This window comes from Phalacrocorax carbo, chromosome 18 (genome assembly GCF_963921805.1).
Source record: "Phalacrocorax carbo chromosome 18, bPhaCar2.1, whole genome shotgun sequence".
NCBI classification, from domain to species: Eukaryota; Metazoa; Chordata; class Aves; order Suliformes; family Phalacrocoracidae; genus Phalacrocorax; species Phalacrocorax carbo.
This window is the reverse complement of record NC_087530.1, coordinates 4729635-4742111: the sequence shown is the minus strand read 5'-3', so window position 1 is coordinate 4742111 and position 12477 is coordinate 4729635. Positions and strand designations below refer to the sequence as shown.

The window sequence follows — 12477 nt, the reverse complement described above, 5'->3', positions numbered from 1 at the left end:
TTATGGTTTTGATTCCCATCCTGACCCAAGACTGGAGCCCAACCCAAGGCTTTGGTCAGTTTGTCTTTCAGCTCAAAAGCCCTTGCAAACGTTGCTCAGTGCAGCAGAGCTGCCGAGACATGGGAATCAATCCCCTTGCATAGTTTTAACAGGAAAAAAAAAATATTGTGAAGCATCGCCACTGGTCAGGAAAACAAGTATTTTACACAGCTGTGTGTATAGCCCGTAATTATTTCATCGCCCTGCGGGCTCTGTGCACACCAACCCCTCCACAACGTCCCGCCCGGTGCAAGGGAAGGAAACGCTGAGCAGAACGTGCGTGGGATTGATCTGCCGACAGGAGCGACTGCTTTGCTAACTTCTCATCTCCCGTGTGTCAGACTTGCTCTCTGGCTGCTGCAAGGAGAAGTGGCTGCTTAACGCCCCCATTTACATTCCCGTTTTTACAGAGCATGATGTCTGATTGTTCGCACAGATCAGGATTATCGTGACTGCTTCAATCAAAACCTTTGAGCCGCAACGACCCGTATCCCACCAGAGAATTTTTGCAGGTTTCTCTTGAAAATTAAGGACATTGTCTCCGTCTGTTAAATAACCATCAATTAGAAGTTCATTGTTTTCAAATGAAGTCAAGGCTTAAAGCCCCCCAAGCCCAGGACCCATCCAGGAAGCCCTCAGGGTGGGCAGCCCCCGGCATCTCCCTCCGTCAGCCCTTTTGAAGCATCTCAGGTGTCAGCCCCCAAATTGCATTATCCAAGCGTAAAGCGTGACAGCAGAGCAGCTGCACCCGCAGCTGACCAGGCCCCCCCTCCCACCCCACCCCCGGCAAATGTGGGAAAAAGCTCGTTAGCTTGAAGTTCTGCCACTGAATATTAAATTAATGGGCTGCTTCGGGGCTAAAGTGAGTGATGGGTTGCACAGGGTTGGCTGATGCACAGTAACGGCACCAAGGGTTTGATACCTCTGGAGTTTGGAGGATGAGATTCTCCTTAAAATACCTCGTTGAGATTTTGGGATTAGGTGCATATTGCATGTGCCCTTCTCCAAAGGGGCCTTGGTATGCTTTCAGTTAACCTCTGTCCACTTAACAGCAAAAGAGAACCCACTTTAAATAGCAGACAGGAAATTAAATAGCAGATTTGGGGAATTCTTGGGTCCCCCCTACACTAATAATATGAGAAAAAGTTGGCGAAACAATATCAGTGTAACACCACCAACAGACAACACCCTCCATCACAGGCAAATTGGTTTTGTAATGTAGCAACCAGTCCCGGACAGTCAGCAAAAACAGTGTGAGCAGGGAGTGTCTGAACACACAGGGATCTCTCCTGGGCAGCACATCAGATTCAGCAGTAATTCCACAGAAAAAGCAAATATGTTAATAATAACCAAATTAAAGTCGGGAGTGAGAGGATTTTCCAACTTACCAGATTTTCTATAGAGCTCTGAAATTCACTTATTTTCTTTAAAGTCTCTTTGTCCCTCTTCACTTCATTTATGTACATGGCCAAGTCCTGAAAAGAAATGTGAACATTGATTTTTATTTTCCAGATGAAACCAGTACCTTACCGAAGCAGAAAACACACGACCCAGGCTCCCCGAAGCCGCACTGCCCCCCGCCCTCAGGGGTCAGGCCAGGAGTCAAGCAGCAGCCTGGGACGGAGCACAGGCTTTCTGTGCCTTCGCCCTGCCTTGCTGCAGGCGCCGCAGTTTTTCCCATTTCCCAGAAGAGGGCAATGCATGAATCCAGTGCAGCACAGCAAACCCGACCCGTGGCTTTTACCTGGCGAGAGCCCAGGCGAGCAGCCAGGCATCTCCTGCCTTTGCGCCTCTGCCCCAGCAGCGTCCTTCCCTCCCGGCTTTCAGCATCGTAAATCCCTTCATCCCCCCAGGTACAAAAGCTGTGAGCCAGTCTCTGCTGCCAAAACATCCACGTCTGTAAAATAACTGCTTTGGACACCTGGCTGCGTGTTAGCTGTGAACAGCACTTGACCTGGCTCTGCCCTGCTTGCTTCCAGCTGAGCTCCCTGGGTGCTCTGGATCGCACCCGAGCTGGCGAGAGCACTGGGATGCTCATACTCCCCTCGCAGGGAGACCCCGCGAGAGCATCCCCATCTCCAACACATCTGGGCCTCCAACGTCTCGCACCACACAAAGGCTACGTCGTAAAATAAGAAACACTTCACAGAGCTTGTTCTGCCCTGAAAAATTCCTTGCTTACCCAAAATTTGACACATCAAAGAATCCTATCCCTTTTACTAAAACAACTTACAGCCTTCAGAGCATATTTTCTGTGCCTGTTCGCTTCCTATCGCTCCCTGCCTCCTTGTCCTCAACAACAGCTCTTGTCAACCTGGATTAAATCCCAACGTGGGATTTTTTAAAACATCCCCCCCGGTCAGACCTTCCTCAGCTTCCCAACATAGGGTTAATCGCAGGTGATAATCACAAATCTACGTGGCAATACTTATAACATCACAACATACCCCACCAGGCCGGTGGCAGGGATGGTTATGAAGGATGACAAAACCAAAAGCCTTATGAAGCGGCACCTCCATCGCGCTTGAGCACTTGCTCCCCGCTGCCGAACAGGCTGTCTCCTACACAAACGGGAAACGCAGTCCCAGGATCGACCGTGCCTTGAAAGAGCGACAGCAACGTGCAAATCCGGGCTGCGGGATTTATCCGGGAACCTGCCTCGCTCCCACCATCCGCCCCGGGCTCGGTTCTGCGCGCTCAGGTGGAGGGTCGGTACCTGCACCAAATACCCCCACGTGCAATTTTTTGGTGCAAATCCTGCCCCTGCTTTGTGCAGACAACTGCCTAGGCAAAATAAAAGGGAGGTGAATCCCTTGGGAAATGTAGCTTTAGCTGCAGATATTCACCTCCCTGCCCAGCTCTCCCCCCAGACGGCACCAACATCTGCCGCCCACCAGCACGGCAGACGGAAAGGCTGGATTCGCAGTGAAAAACAGTACTTGTAAGTTAAGGTTTGGTTTACAGATCAATTAAAACCAAACTGCACGGCTTCCTATGACCCTGCTGAGCCCAGCACAGTCTGAACTGCACCTGCGCTCTCCTGGCGATGAAAGAGAAACCTGGCTGATGGCTATGGGCAGCTTCCTGCAAAAAATGCTGAGTCTGCAGTGTAGCCGGAGTGTATATACATTTATTTATTAGCAATGGTATCGGTGGGTGCTGTATTATGAGGCATAAGCAGGGTTTAACAACTGTCACCAGGTGTAGTGTTCATTTGAGGCCACGGGCATGTGTTGTGCAGCAGCGGGCTGCGAATGCAACGTCCTTCAAAGAACCTTGACTTTAAAGTGACCTATATATCAGCTCTGGATCCCTGGGCTTGCAGGGGTAATGGCTCAAAAGGTCACCCAACTTACGTAAGTGCCGGGAAACACAGCGTTGTTACAAAAGCTGCAGCTCAGAGGCAAAAACAAAGTGGCCTGAGAACACAAGAGCAAGCCCAGGGATGAATCCTGCAATGTTCTCCAGAGAGAAAACCTGGATTTAACGATCATCCTCAAGTCAGATTCTGCTGACGACAATTGCGCAGGGTGGATGTGCAGGGGGGGACGTACCCAACTCAGAAAACATTTGGATGATTTTATGTTTTATTTCCGATGGTCTTCCTGAGATCTTGGGGGTTTTAGCTGAAAGCTCAAAAAAACTCTAATCAAAGCAAAATTTTGACACCAGAAATCTTCATTTGTGGAAAGAGCATTTTCCCCTTAATAAAAAAAATACTTGGATAAAAGGATTCCCAACCAGCGCCTGGGTAACAGCGCGCAGGCAATGCTCTGCGCAGACACGGGCTCCCACTTCTGCAATGCTCCCTGACTTGCTGATATGGCTGGAGTTCCTCCAGATCCCTCCGAGCAAAAACAAGAGCTGAATCTGCCACGGCCTCTTTACACGCAATAGTAATTAGTGAAAAAGTCGTAACTTGTCAACAAATACCAGCTTCCCCAGCTGCTTAAGGAGGAAGATAACAGCGATGCCCATGGATCTGCGGCGAAGCGATGGCATCAAATGGCAATCAATATACACACGCATGCCCTAAAGGAGGAGGTGCTGCCCTCCCTCAGGCCGTTGGATGGTTCTTCCATCCAAGTGTTCGGTTTACAGAAGCAGAGGGGTCCCCGCGCCCTGCTGCACCCTGAGCCCAGCGCAGCCCCGCTGCTGCTCTCGCCCTCCCGTACCTGCATCGCCTCCAGAGCCTCCTTCAGCTGCTGCTTCTCTGGTCGGTCCGATGAATGGCTCAGCAGCTCCTGAAACAACAGAAAAAGAAAAATAAAGAGCTTGGGTGGGCTAGGAAAGCTGCCCACACCCTGCCTGCACCGGGCAGGCAGCAGGGATGGCCGGGCGGGCGGCTGCGCCTGCAGCCGTAGGACAGGGAACAGGCCAAGCGGCTGGTGCTTGAAAGATCTGTTACATGGAGTTGACGGGAGGAATTTCACACATAATCAGATTATATGCAAGCTTATTTTATATTCATTAACTGCCTCTTGTGGCTAACAAGTGCAGAATTACCCTAGGTCACCGTACTTTAAGAGATGGCACAAATATTATGTCATGTTAAGTAGCTCTTGTAATTATTTCATTTGAAGGGGAGGAAAAAAAAAACCCTCACTCCGCATTTGGCGATAATTCACTCTCCACTGTAAAAGCCAAAAGATGCTACAGGAAGGACGGCAGCTGGAGAGAAGTGCCCATGCCAAAACACTTACTTTTAACAGGAGATGATATTTCAAAACTCTTTGCATTGGAACCACCAGCAGATCTTGCAATTTAAATTTCCCGTCCTGAACCTTTAGTGTGCATTCCTATTAAAGAAATCAATACATCAGTGGTGAAGCAGCCGGGGGAAAACAACAGCTCCCCCACAGAAAAAGCCTCCAATGTTCCCTGGCTCTTATGTTTTGCTTCTGTAATATTGGTTCGGATGAAAAATGGCTCCCTGAAAGGTCCCAGCCAGGGCCCCCCGCCCGCAGAGGTTATCAAGGCATAAAACACAGGGTCTGGACCCTAAAATACAGATATACTCATGCAACTGAGCTACTCCAGCTTAATGAGATACCGCTCATTAGGGGAGCACACGAATGCTCTCAGACCTTGGGAAATGTCAAATGAAACGCATTAGCTTAACTCACCTCCTCGACGGTTTGAACTAATGCATTTTATTTGCGAGGGGCTGGAAGCAAGCACGCAGGCAGTTGCTGTGGCTTCGCTGATAAGCATTAAGTCATTAAGATGAGCTAATGTGATCGCAGGAAGTTTTGCGACTGTTACCTTCGCCCAGACCCATTTAGATACGTGACTCCGCTGCGCTGGCTGAGACCCCTGCGTGCCCCCCCAGGGAGATGAGCAGAGCTGCCACGAGGGAGGGAGAGAAAGGAAAAGCACGGGAGCAGCTTGATCTTACAGCAACTGGCTTGATGTGAGATCCGGGGAACATGTTTTCAAAAAATGATTAAATGCAGTTTTATCCCTGAATTGGGTTGCTACTTTTGCATGGAAAATCAAAGAGCATTTGCAGAAAACGAGGTAATATACACAGACAGCCCAGCAAATCCAGATTAGCATCAAGACCAAAGCAGGAATTAAAGCTGGGTAAAACAGCAGCTCAAACAATGCATCCCTTCTGGGGCTCCTTTGATTTACTTAATATCTGGATCAGCCCCTATTTACACTAAGCCTTTACACTGGGGAAGGAGGACAGGGGCGTAATCCGGGCATGCGCCTGGGGACTCGGGCTCGCCTCTGTCCCTGATGCTGCGTGTGACCTTGGAAAGCCGCTCGGCTCCTGGCTCGAGGATGCTCAGCGCCTTTGGGTCTCCCTGCACGACTGCAAGAGGAATTTGTCCACGAGTCCCACCCAAATAAAGTCACCCGGCTTGTTTTAACTTGGATAAACTCGGGGGATGAAGGAGAGAGAGCGTGTCTGGCAGGGTGATGAAGGGCCAAGGGGGAGATCAGGACAAGCTGACCCCCAGCTTTGCTCCCTTTCGGGGCAGCACACACACGCCTCCCCTCCCTCGCTAACTGACGCACTCCCAACACGCCCTCAGCTCCAGCAAGTCCTTCCAAAACCCGCGACACGGCGGGTGGGCGGCACTCGGCCCCGATGCCCCCGGCCCGCTCACCTCCACCTTCTGCCTGACGTCCTCCCTGTTGGCGAGGAGGTGGTTGAGCGTGTTCTGGGCGTACTCCATGTGGCTGCAGTACTTGCCATAAATCAGCAGCCTGTAGAGGGAAATCACAGATTTAATCGGAAACACTTGCTGGCAGTTATAACCTGTTATAAAAGATATATATACTTATATACAGTGAATGGACAAGGCAAACAGCTATTCCCCCATATAACTGCTTAGTAAGGTATTAACACTCTTTTACGGCACGGCCTTTTAACATGTAAATCTTTTGAAGTTTCCAGAGCCGGAGCCCACGGGGGTGATTCAGCTCACGACGAGCAGAAGGGGCCGAGCACCCAGAGGAGCCTGTTTTCGGAGGTACGATGGCTCATCCCTCCACTCCCGAGTGTGATATATTTAACTACCGCTCCCCAAGAGCTGTGCTCTCGGAGCGCCACAACAGCAAAGGGAAACCCAGCTCCACGCTCAAAGACCGTTCCTAGAGCAGGTTACAAAGCGGCTCAACAAGAGCTAGCTGCATCCCAGGTATGACAGCCCAAATATGAAAAGAAACAGCAAAGAGCTGGGACGCCACCTCTGCCCAAGCTGCCGGTCACTGCTGGTGCCCGCCTCTCCCGGGGACCAGCTCCGACCCCAGCGGGGGTCTGCGGGTTAGCTCAAACACGAGGAGGTGAGCGCCGAACCCCTGCAGTCCAACACTGCGGCTCCTCAGCTCTGAGCTGGCTTTTCCTCGTGGCTGCACCCTTGCCATAATCCCCTCGGTGCCTCGATAGGCGCCGTGCCGCCCCGACGGCCACGCGCCGGTTTTCCGTCTGTGCCGCGTTAGCGCTAGGGCTTGTGAAGGCAGAGCAGGGATGCGCTGCAAGACCAAAGGACAACAAAAACCCATTTCCTGAGGGCATTTCTGAATGCAGCTTGCTCAAGCCCATGTATTCATCTCCCCAAAAGCCTTCACTTCCCAAGTCACAGCTGCTCACAGCCCAAAAAACGACTGCCACCACCACGGCTGATGTGTGCCCCGCTCTCTGAGGGTTTCTGGATATTTCACCAAGGAAGCAAGAAGGTAAGACATGACCAGAATGGACGTGAGTGATAATTTGCACCTCATCAGAGAATGAGAGGCTTCAAATCTCCTTAAAATCCAAGGACACAGTTTAGAAAACTCATTGGTCCTTGCAGGATGGGCCACAGGGACCTAGAGATCAAGAGACCAGGTAATTTGGGAAAAGAAAGTTGTCACAGCCTTTGGAGACTCAGTGAAGCTCTGTATGGACATCCTGGGCTATAAATTTAAACACCTGACACAAACAGAGCAGTTTTGCTCTGGGTTCCCCCTTTTTCCCCCACTTTACTCATTAATCCTGCACGACAGGTTTGGGTTTTCCCCCCCTTCCTTGCCGTTAACTGCACTGCTGCTGATAAGACACGTATTCCATCACACGCTGCAATTCATCCATTATTTCGGGGCCTCATCTCTTGATGGAGACAATCTGGGAGCACCTGACCCGGTGTCACCCTGTAAACGTGGGACTCTCAGACCCCGCTGGGGAATCAAATAGAGAGATTTATGGGAGCCGCAGTTCCCGGCGAGGCAGCAGCCAACACAGATTATTCTTCTGCCTTTTCCACTTGACAACTTCTGAACATGCACAATACTATCTACCTTGCCAGCACTTGGAGAGTTTCAAGGAGGCTTCAGGAGCATAAATTCAAACCTCTGGCTTTCAGAGAAAGAGATTTACAAACTATTTCCTTAAAAAAAAAAAACAAAAAACAAAATGAAAAGCAAACCTGCAAAGTGGAGGAGCAATACATCATTTTGCCGGGATGTCTCTGAGGATGTGTAGGGAAGCGAGAGCTATTTGTCATGGATACATTTGATGAAAGAAGGCCTTATATACAGGGACCAAGCAGGGACTCTGGAGGTCCATGTTCCCTTCTTGGTGGGGCAACGCTCCAGGTGAGCTCACTTTCTCCTCCTGCACGCCCGTTTCCTTGCTGTAAAATGCAGCATCAACGTCTTTCCTGACGTAGGAAAGGACCCTGCCTATTTAGATCAGGTTGCTCCAAACTCTTCATCTCCAAGAGCCTGGTTTTGGGTCTTCTCCAAGCCAAAACTCCCCACAAGCAGCAGTTCCCCACAACGCTGTGGTCCCCGAGACGCCCACGGGCTGAGCGCAGCTTTGGAGCTGCCATCGCAACTCCGCAGCCATCGGCCTGGCTCGTCATTCACCTCTCAGGAAGGCTTTTAAGTCCTTTAAAAAGTTGCTTGCAAACTCCCTTAGGAACCGGGCCAGTTCATTCACTCGCCTGCATGAAATCCATAGTGCTCCATAAAGTGCTCTCCTGAGCTCCCACCAGCAAATGAACAGAACCAAACAGTCATTTCAAGGCTGTCAGCCCAAATACGAGCCTCGCGCTCCTGCGCGGCCAGGGAGACCTCCCCGGGGAGCAATGCCACCTCCACGACTCCTCCCGTGTCCCGTCCCTGCTCCTCGCATGCACAGCTCTGTCCCGAGCACAGTCGGCAGCGGCTTGGCTCGGGATCGCTGCCTGGGGACAGCACCGGCATGCACGGAGCCAAGCCAGGAATTAGGAGATCAAAATCACCTAAGTGAGTTTTATAAGCATTTTTAAATTATTTGCATTCTTCTTTGGAAACTTTTTTTTTTTTTTCATTTAATCCAGAAAACATTCCCTTTCTACAAAGAGGCGCTGTGAATGATGGAATATCTGACCTTACGGTGTATTATTAATGCAGATGGTATTTCTGGAGTTATTGACTTCTGAATGGCATTTCTGTGTCTAGACACTGGTTTAATCACAGTGAAATAACACCCTGGCACGATTCCACAATGAATCAGGCCTTTGATTAGTATTAAGGATATTAAAGGCTTTTATTAACCTTATCTTTGCGTTCTGGGGTACTCCTGCTCGCAGCTGCCAAAACACAGAACCTATTATGTTTACGAAAGCAACTTTTACATTTATTCATCATGCAATAGGTGCGGGACAGCAGCAGTGCCAAATACGCGATTTTTTAGAGTGAGCAATCGCTTTCATCTAACCAGAACGAAGTCCCCCCTGCAAAGAAGTCATCCTACCACATCACAGGCCCTCAAAGCCCCGCTGCTGCTTGCAGGAGAAGGCTACGCTAACCCTTGAAGGTGAGTGAGGTTTAACTCCCTTCTGGCTCACCGTAAATGTAGCATTCCCGTACTTATCCCTCTGATGCATCCCTGTAAACGCACCGTACGTTCCGCCTGCAAAACAGCTGGCCCCATATGGGAGGCTGTGAGCCTGGCAAAATTCAGACGCAGACGTGGGCTTGCAAGAGCAAGCGTCCATGGGAGCCACACCGATTTAGCCAGGTCGGTCAGAGAGGGGAGATGTCCCGGCGTGAGCCTCTGCCCCTGGGCGACCTGGCACGCCTGTGGCTGGATTTGGCAGCTTAAGCGTCAGCACCGAGTGATGTTTCGGCTGCCTGAGAGCATCTAGCTGCAGAGGATACAAAACTGGTCTGCTGCAACAGGCATTTCCCTTCCAAATTCCGAGATGCACCCTGCAAATATTAACCCATATCTGTTAAAACTGGAGCTGCCTAAAGACCTGGGTTTCCTTTACCTCTCTTTGAATTCCAGAAACACTTTTGCCAGGCTGCTTCCTCCAGACATCATAGAGACGTCGATGGCTCTCAGGAAATTGAAGTGCACTTTAATTAGGTCCTAAAACAAAGAAACAATCAATACTTTAAACACATCCAAAGCAAGCGGGCAAATAGAGCCCAAAGAAATGCACACTCACTACTTAATCAGGCAGTCATTTTCTCTTCTTTTTTTTCCTCTTTTTAGCTGTTTTTAAAATAAGTCATTCTAGTGAGACGCAGCCCTCAATGGCAGGAGTGCAGGGGTGTAATTCTGTTAGGGGGTCGTTCATTGATAAATGCACCAGGTTTTCCATGTGTATTAAAGTCCCTTTTGCAGGTCTGGAGGGAGCGGGAGAGGTGGGCAGGCTCTGACCCAGACCTGTGCAAGCCAGTGTAGAAATAAATCCCTTTATCGCCGTGTGCCCAAACCACCTCTAAGTACAGCTAAAATACACAGCCCCAGCCCTGGAGCATCCTCTGTATGAAATTGTTTTCTTACCTAGAGTTCATATAATCCCCAACTCCAAAACCCAGTGTTAAAGAATATCTCCTAAACCTGTTCAAGCTCCACAGCACATGAAGGACTGAACTTCTACAGGTGAATGCACAAATCTAAGATGAAATCTGAGTCTTGTCTTAAGCAGGAAGGTGGCTGAGCTGCCATGAAGAAACCAAATATTTAAGCCACGATGTCTATGCCATTACCTCCAAATTGATAAAAATAGCTTCCATGTCTTGGGGAGTCAGTACCAGCCTCAGTGGGTTCATGTAGTTCTGCAAGAAGGAAATGGAAAAGGGATTGAAATACCAGAGAGGTGTGAGCAAGGTTTTGGTTGGTTTTTTTTTGTGCAAGGGAGTTATTTTTCCTTGCTTCACCAGTTGCATTTACCTGAGCAGGGAGAAGCCAGGTTTTAACAAATTTAAGCGCTTGCAAAGGCAGACAAATGACAACCCAGTTCTCAAGACTGGGCTGTGCCAGGGGCCCAAGTGGGAGCCAGGAACCCCCATGGGTGCATCTTCCCCCAAGATCCCCTTGGTCCCCACGGCACCTCCAGGGTGGGCGCAGACCCTTCTCCTGCTAAATCTACAGGGAGGGGGATTTAAATGCACAGTTTCTTCACCTTGCAGTTGGGAAGAACTCTGAAGCATCTTTTCAGCCCTTTGACTATCTCACTAGAATTTTGCCCTTGAAAAAGCGCCGATGATGTGATTACATTGGAAATGCCTTTCTGAACAAATACATATTAATAGAAACGTCTACATGACTTGTAACTACAAAAAAAAAAACCAACCCTGATGCAATGCACCAAAGACAGGACCCTCTACCCATAACACGCTGTCAGAATCTCCTAAGCCTTCGCACGCCTTTTTAATGGATATCAAAGCAGTGATTTAACCCTTCCTTTAGACTGAACCAGAAGGGCTGTGGCTGTTCCCAAGGAACAAGGGCTGTTTACACAAATAACATGTATGTTTGGATATTTTTATGGAAAATGGGAGATGTTATTCCATCGTGCTGGTTTCGCTCACAGCTTCTTTGTGGGAACTTTCAGCAGACAGAGACAAATAACTGCAAACGGGCAAGAAACAAAAGCGTTAGGGTGATTAGAAATGGCAGCTTGATTTTCACTATTGTTCTTCATTCCTGCTGCCTTCCTCGGAGCAGAAACCACCTCCAGGCTCCAGCCGTATCCGCGACTCTGCCGTCTTGCTGAGGTGTTCATTTTTGTTTTTATTCAAAAGAAAAGCACAACAATAATTTATCAAAACCAATTAAAGCCCGTGAATTCAAGAAGCAAAAATGTTACTTTTAATCCAATTAGTTTCAATGACAAGCCAGCACAGCTTCAGCACTTTTGAAAAATGCCCAGAATAAAGAAATTATTCCATAGCAATCAAAGCGATAAGATATCTGCAAACATGGCTCTTATTGGTGAGACCGGCCTGGCTGTACGAGGAGTGGGAGTCTCTCACCCCCAGGGTAGGGGGGACACAGAAGGGTGGTTTTCAGCCTACTTCCAATATGCAGCGATCAGAAAAAATATGTTGTTTGGCTCCTACAGTTACAGGCTGCACATTTGTGCTTGTCAGTATGGGTTTTCTGGATCCCCCTTCTCTCCAATTTTACATGTGAATGCATCGATCCTGCCTCATCGCATCTGCCAGGTCTCGCAGCAAGAACTAATACAGCGAGATTAATGCAAGATCAAGTGATGATGTGGAAGGCGACGGCATAGAAAAGATGGCTCAGTCCTTACCTTTTCTATATCTTCAAGTGTTTTGTAGTATTTGGCCTCAGTTTCTTGGATTTCTAGCAAACAGCAATTTCTTTTGTCATCTTCTGTCATTCCCATTTTCTAGAAAATGGAAAAATAACGCATGGTCAGATACTCCTAAGAGTGGTGCAGCAACCTGCCCATGCAGAGCGGAGCTCCAGCCCTGCCTTCAGCGACGGCAAACTCAGAACAAGCGCAAGTTTGGGGAGTCAGGAGAGTCCCGTTACTGGTCTGTGCTAAAGGAAACTATTTTTATCCAAAAAATATTAGGAAGGAACCCTGGCTGTACTATTCAATATGTTTCAACATGGCAAGCATTACATTTTTTGCATTTATTATAGCTGCATCACCAATGAATAACAGCTAAAGAATAAGTAAGAGATAAATA

General features: G+C 49.0%; 1 protein-coding gene across 3 annotated transcripts in view; it reads right to left on the bottom strand.

Moving 5' to 3' along the window:
* Nucleotides 1–12477, bottom strand: part of VAV2 (vav guanine nucleotide exchange factor 2) — a 153981-nt gene that overhangs the window by 14514 nt on the left and 126990 nt on the right. For all 3 annotated transcript variants that reach the window (XM_064468486.1, XM_064468484.1, XM_064468485.1), the window contains 7 exons: nt 12072–12170; nt 10519–10587; nt 9792–9892; nt 6159–6258; nt 4743–4838; nt 4215–4283; nt 1428–1514 (listed from right to left, as the gene is read on the bottom strand). In XM_064468486.1, the coding sequence (XP_064324556.1) occupies nt 1428–1514; nt 4215–4283; nt 4743–4838; nt 6159–6258; nt 9792–9892; nt 10519–10587; nt 12072–12170 (621 nt within the window). The remainder of the gene's footprint in view (nt 1–1427; nt 1515–4214; nt 4284–4742; nt 4839–6158; nt 6259–9791; nt 9893–10518; nt 10588–12071; nt 12171–12477) is intronic.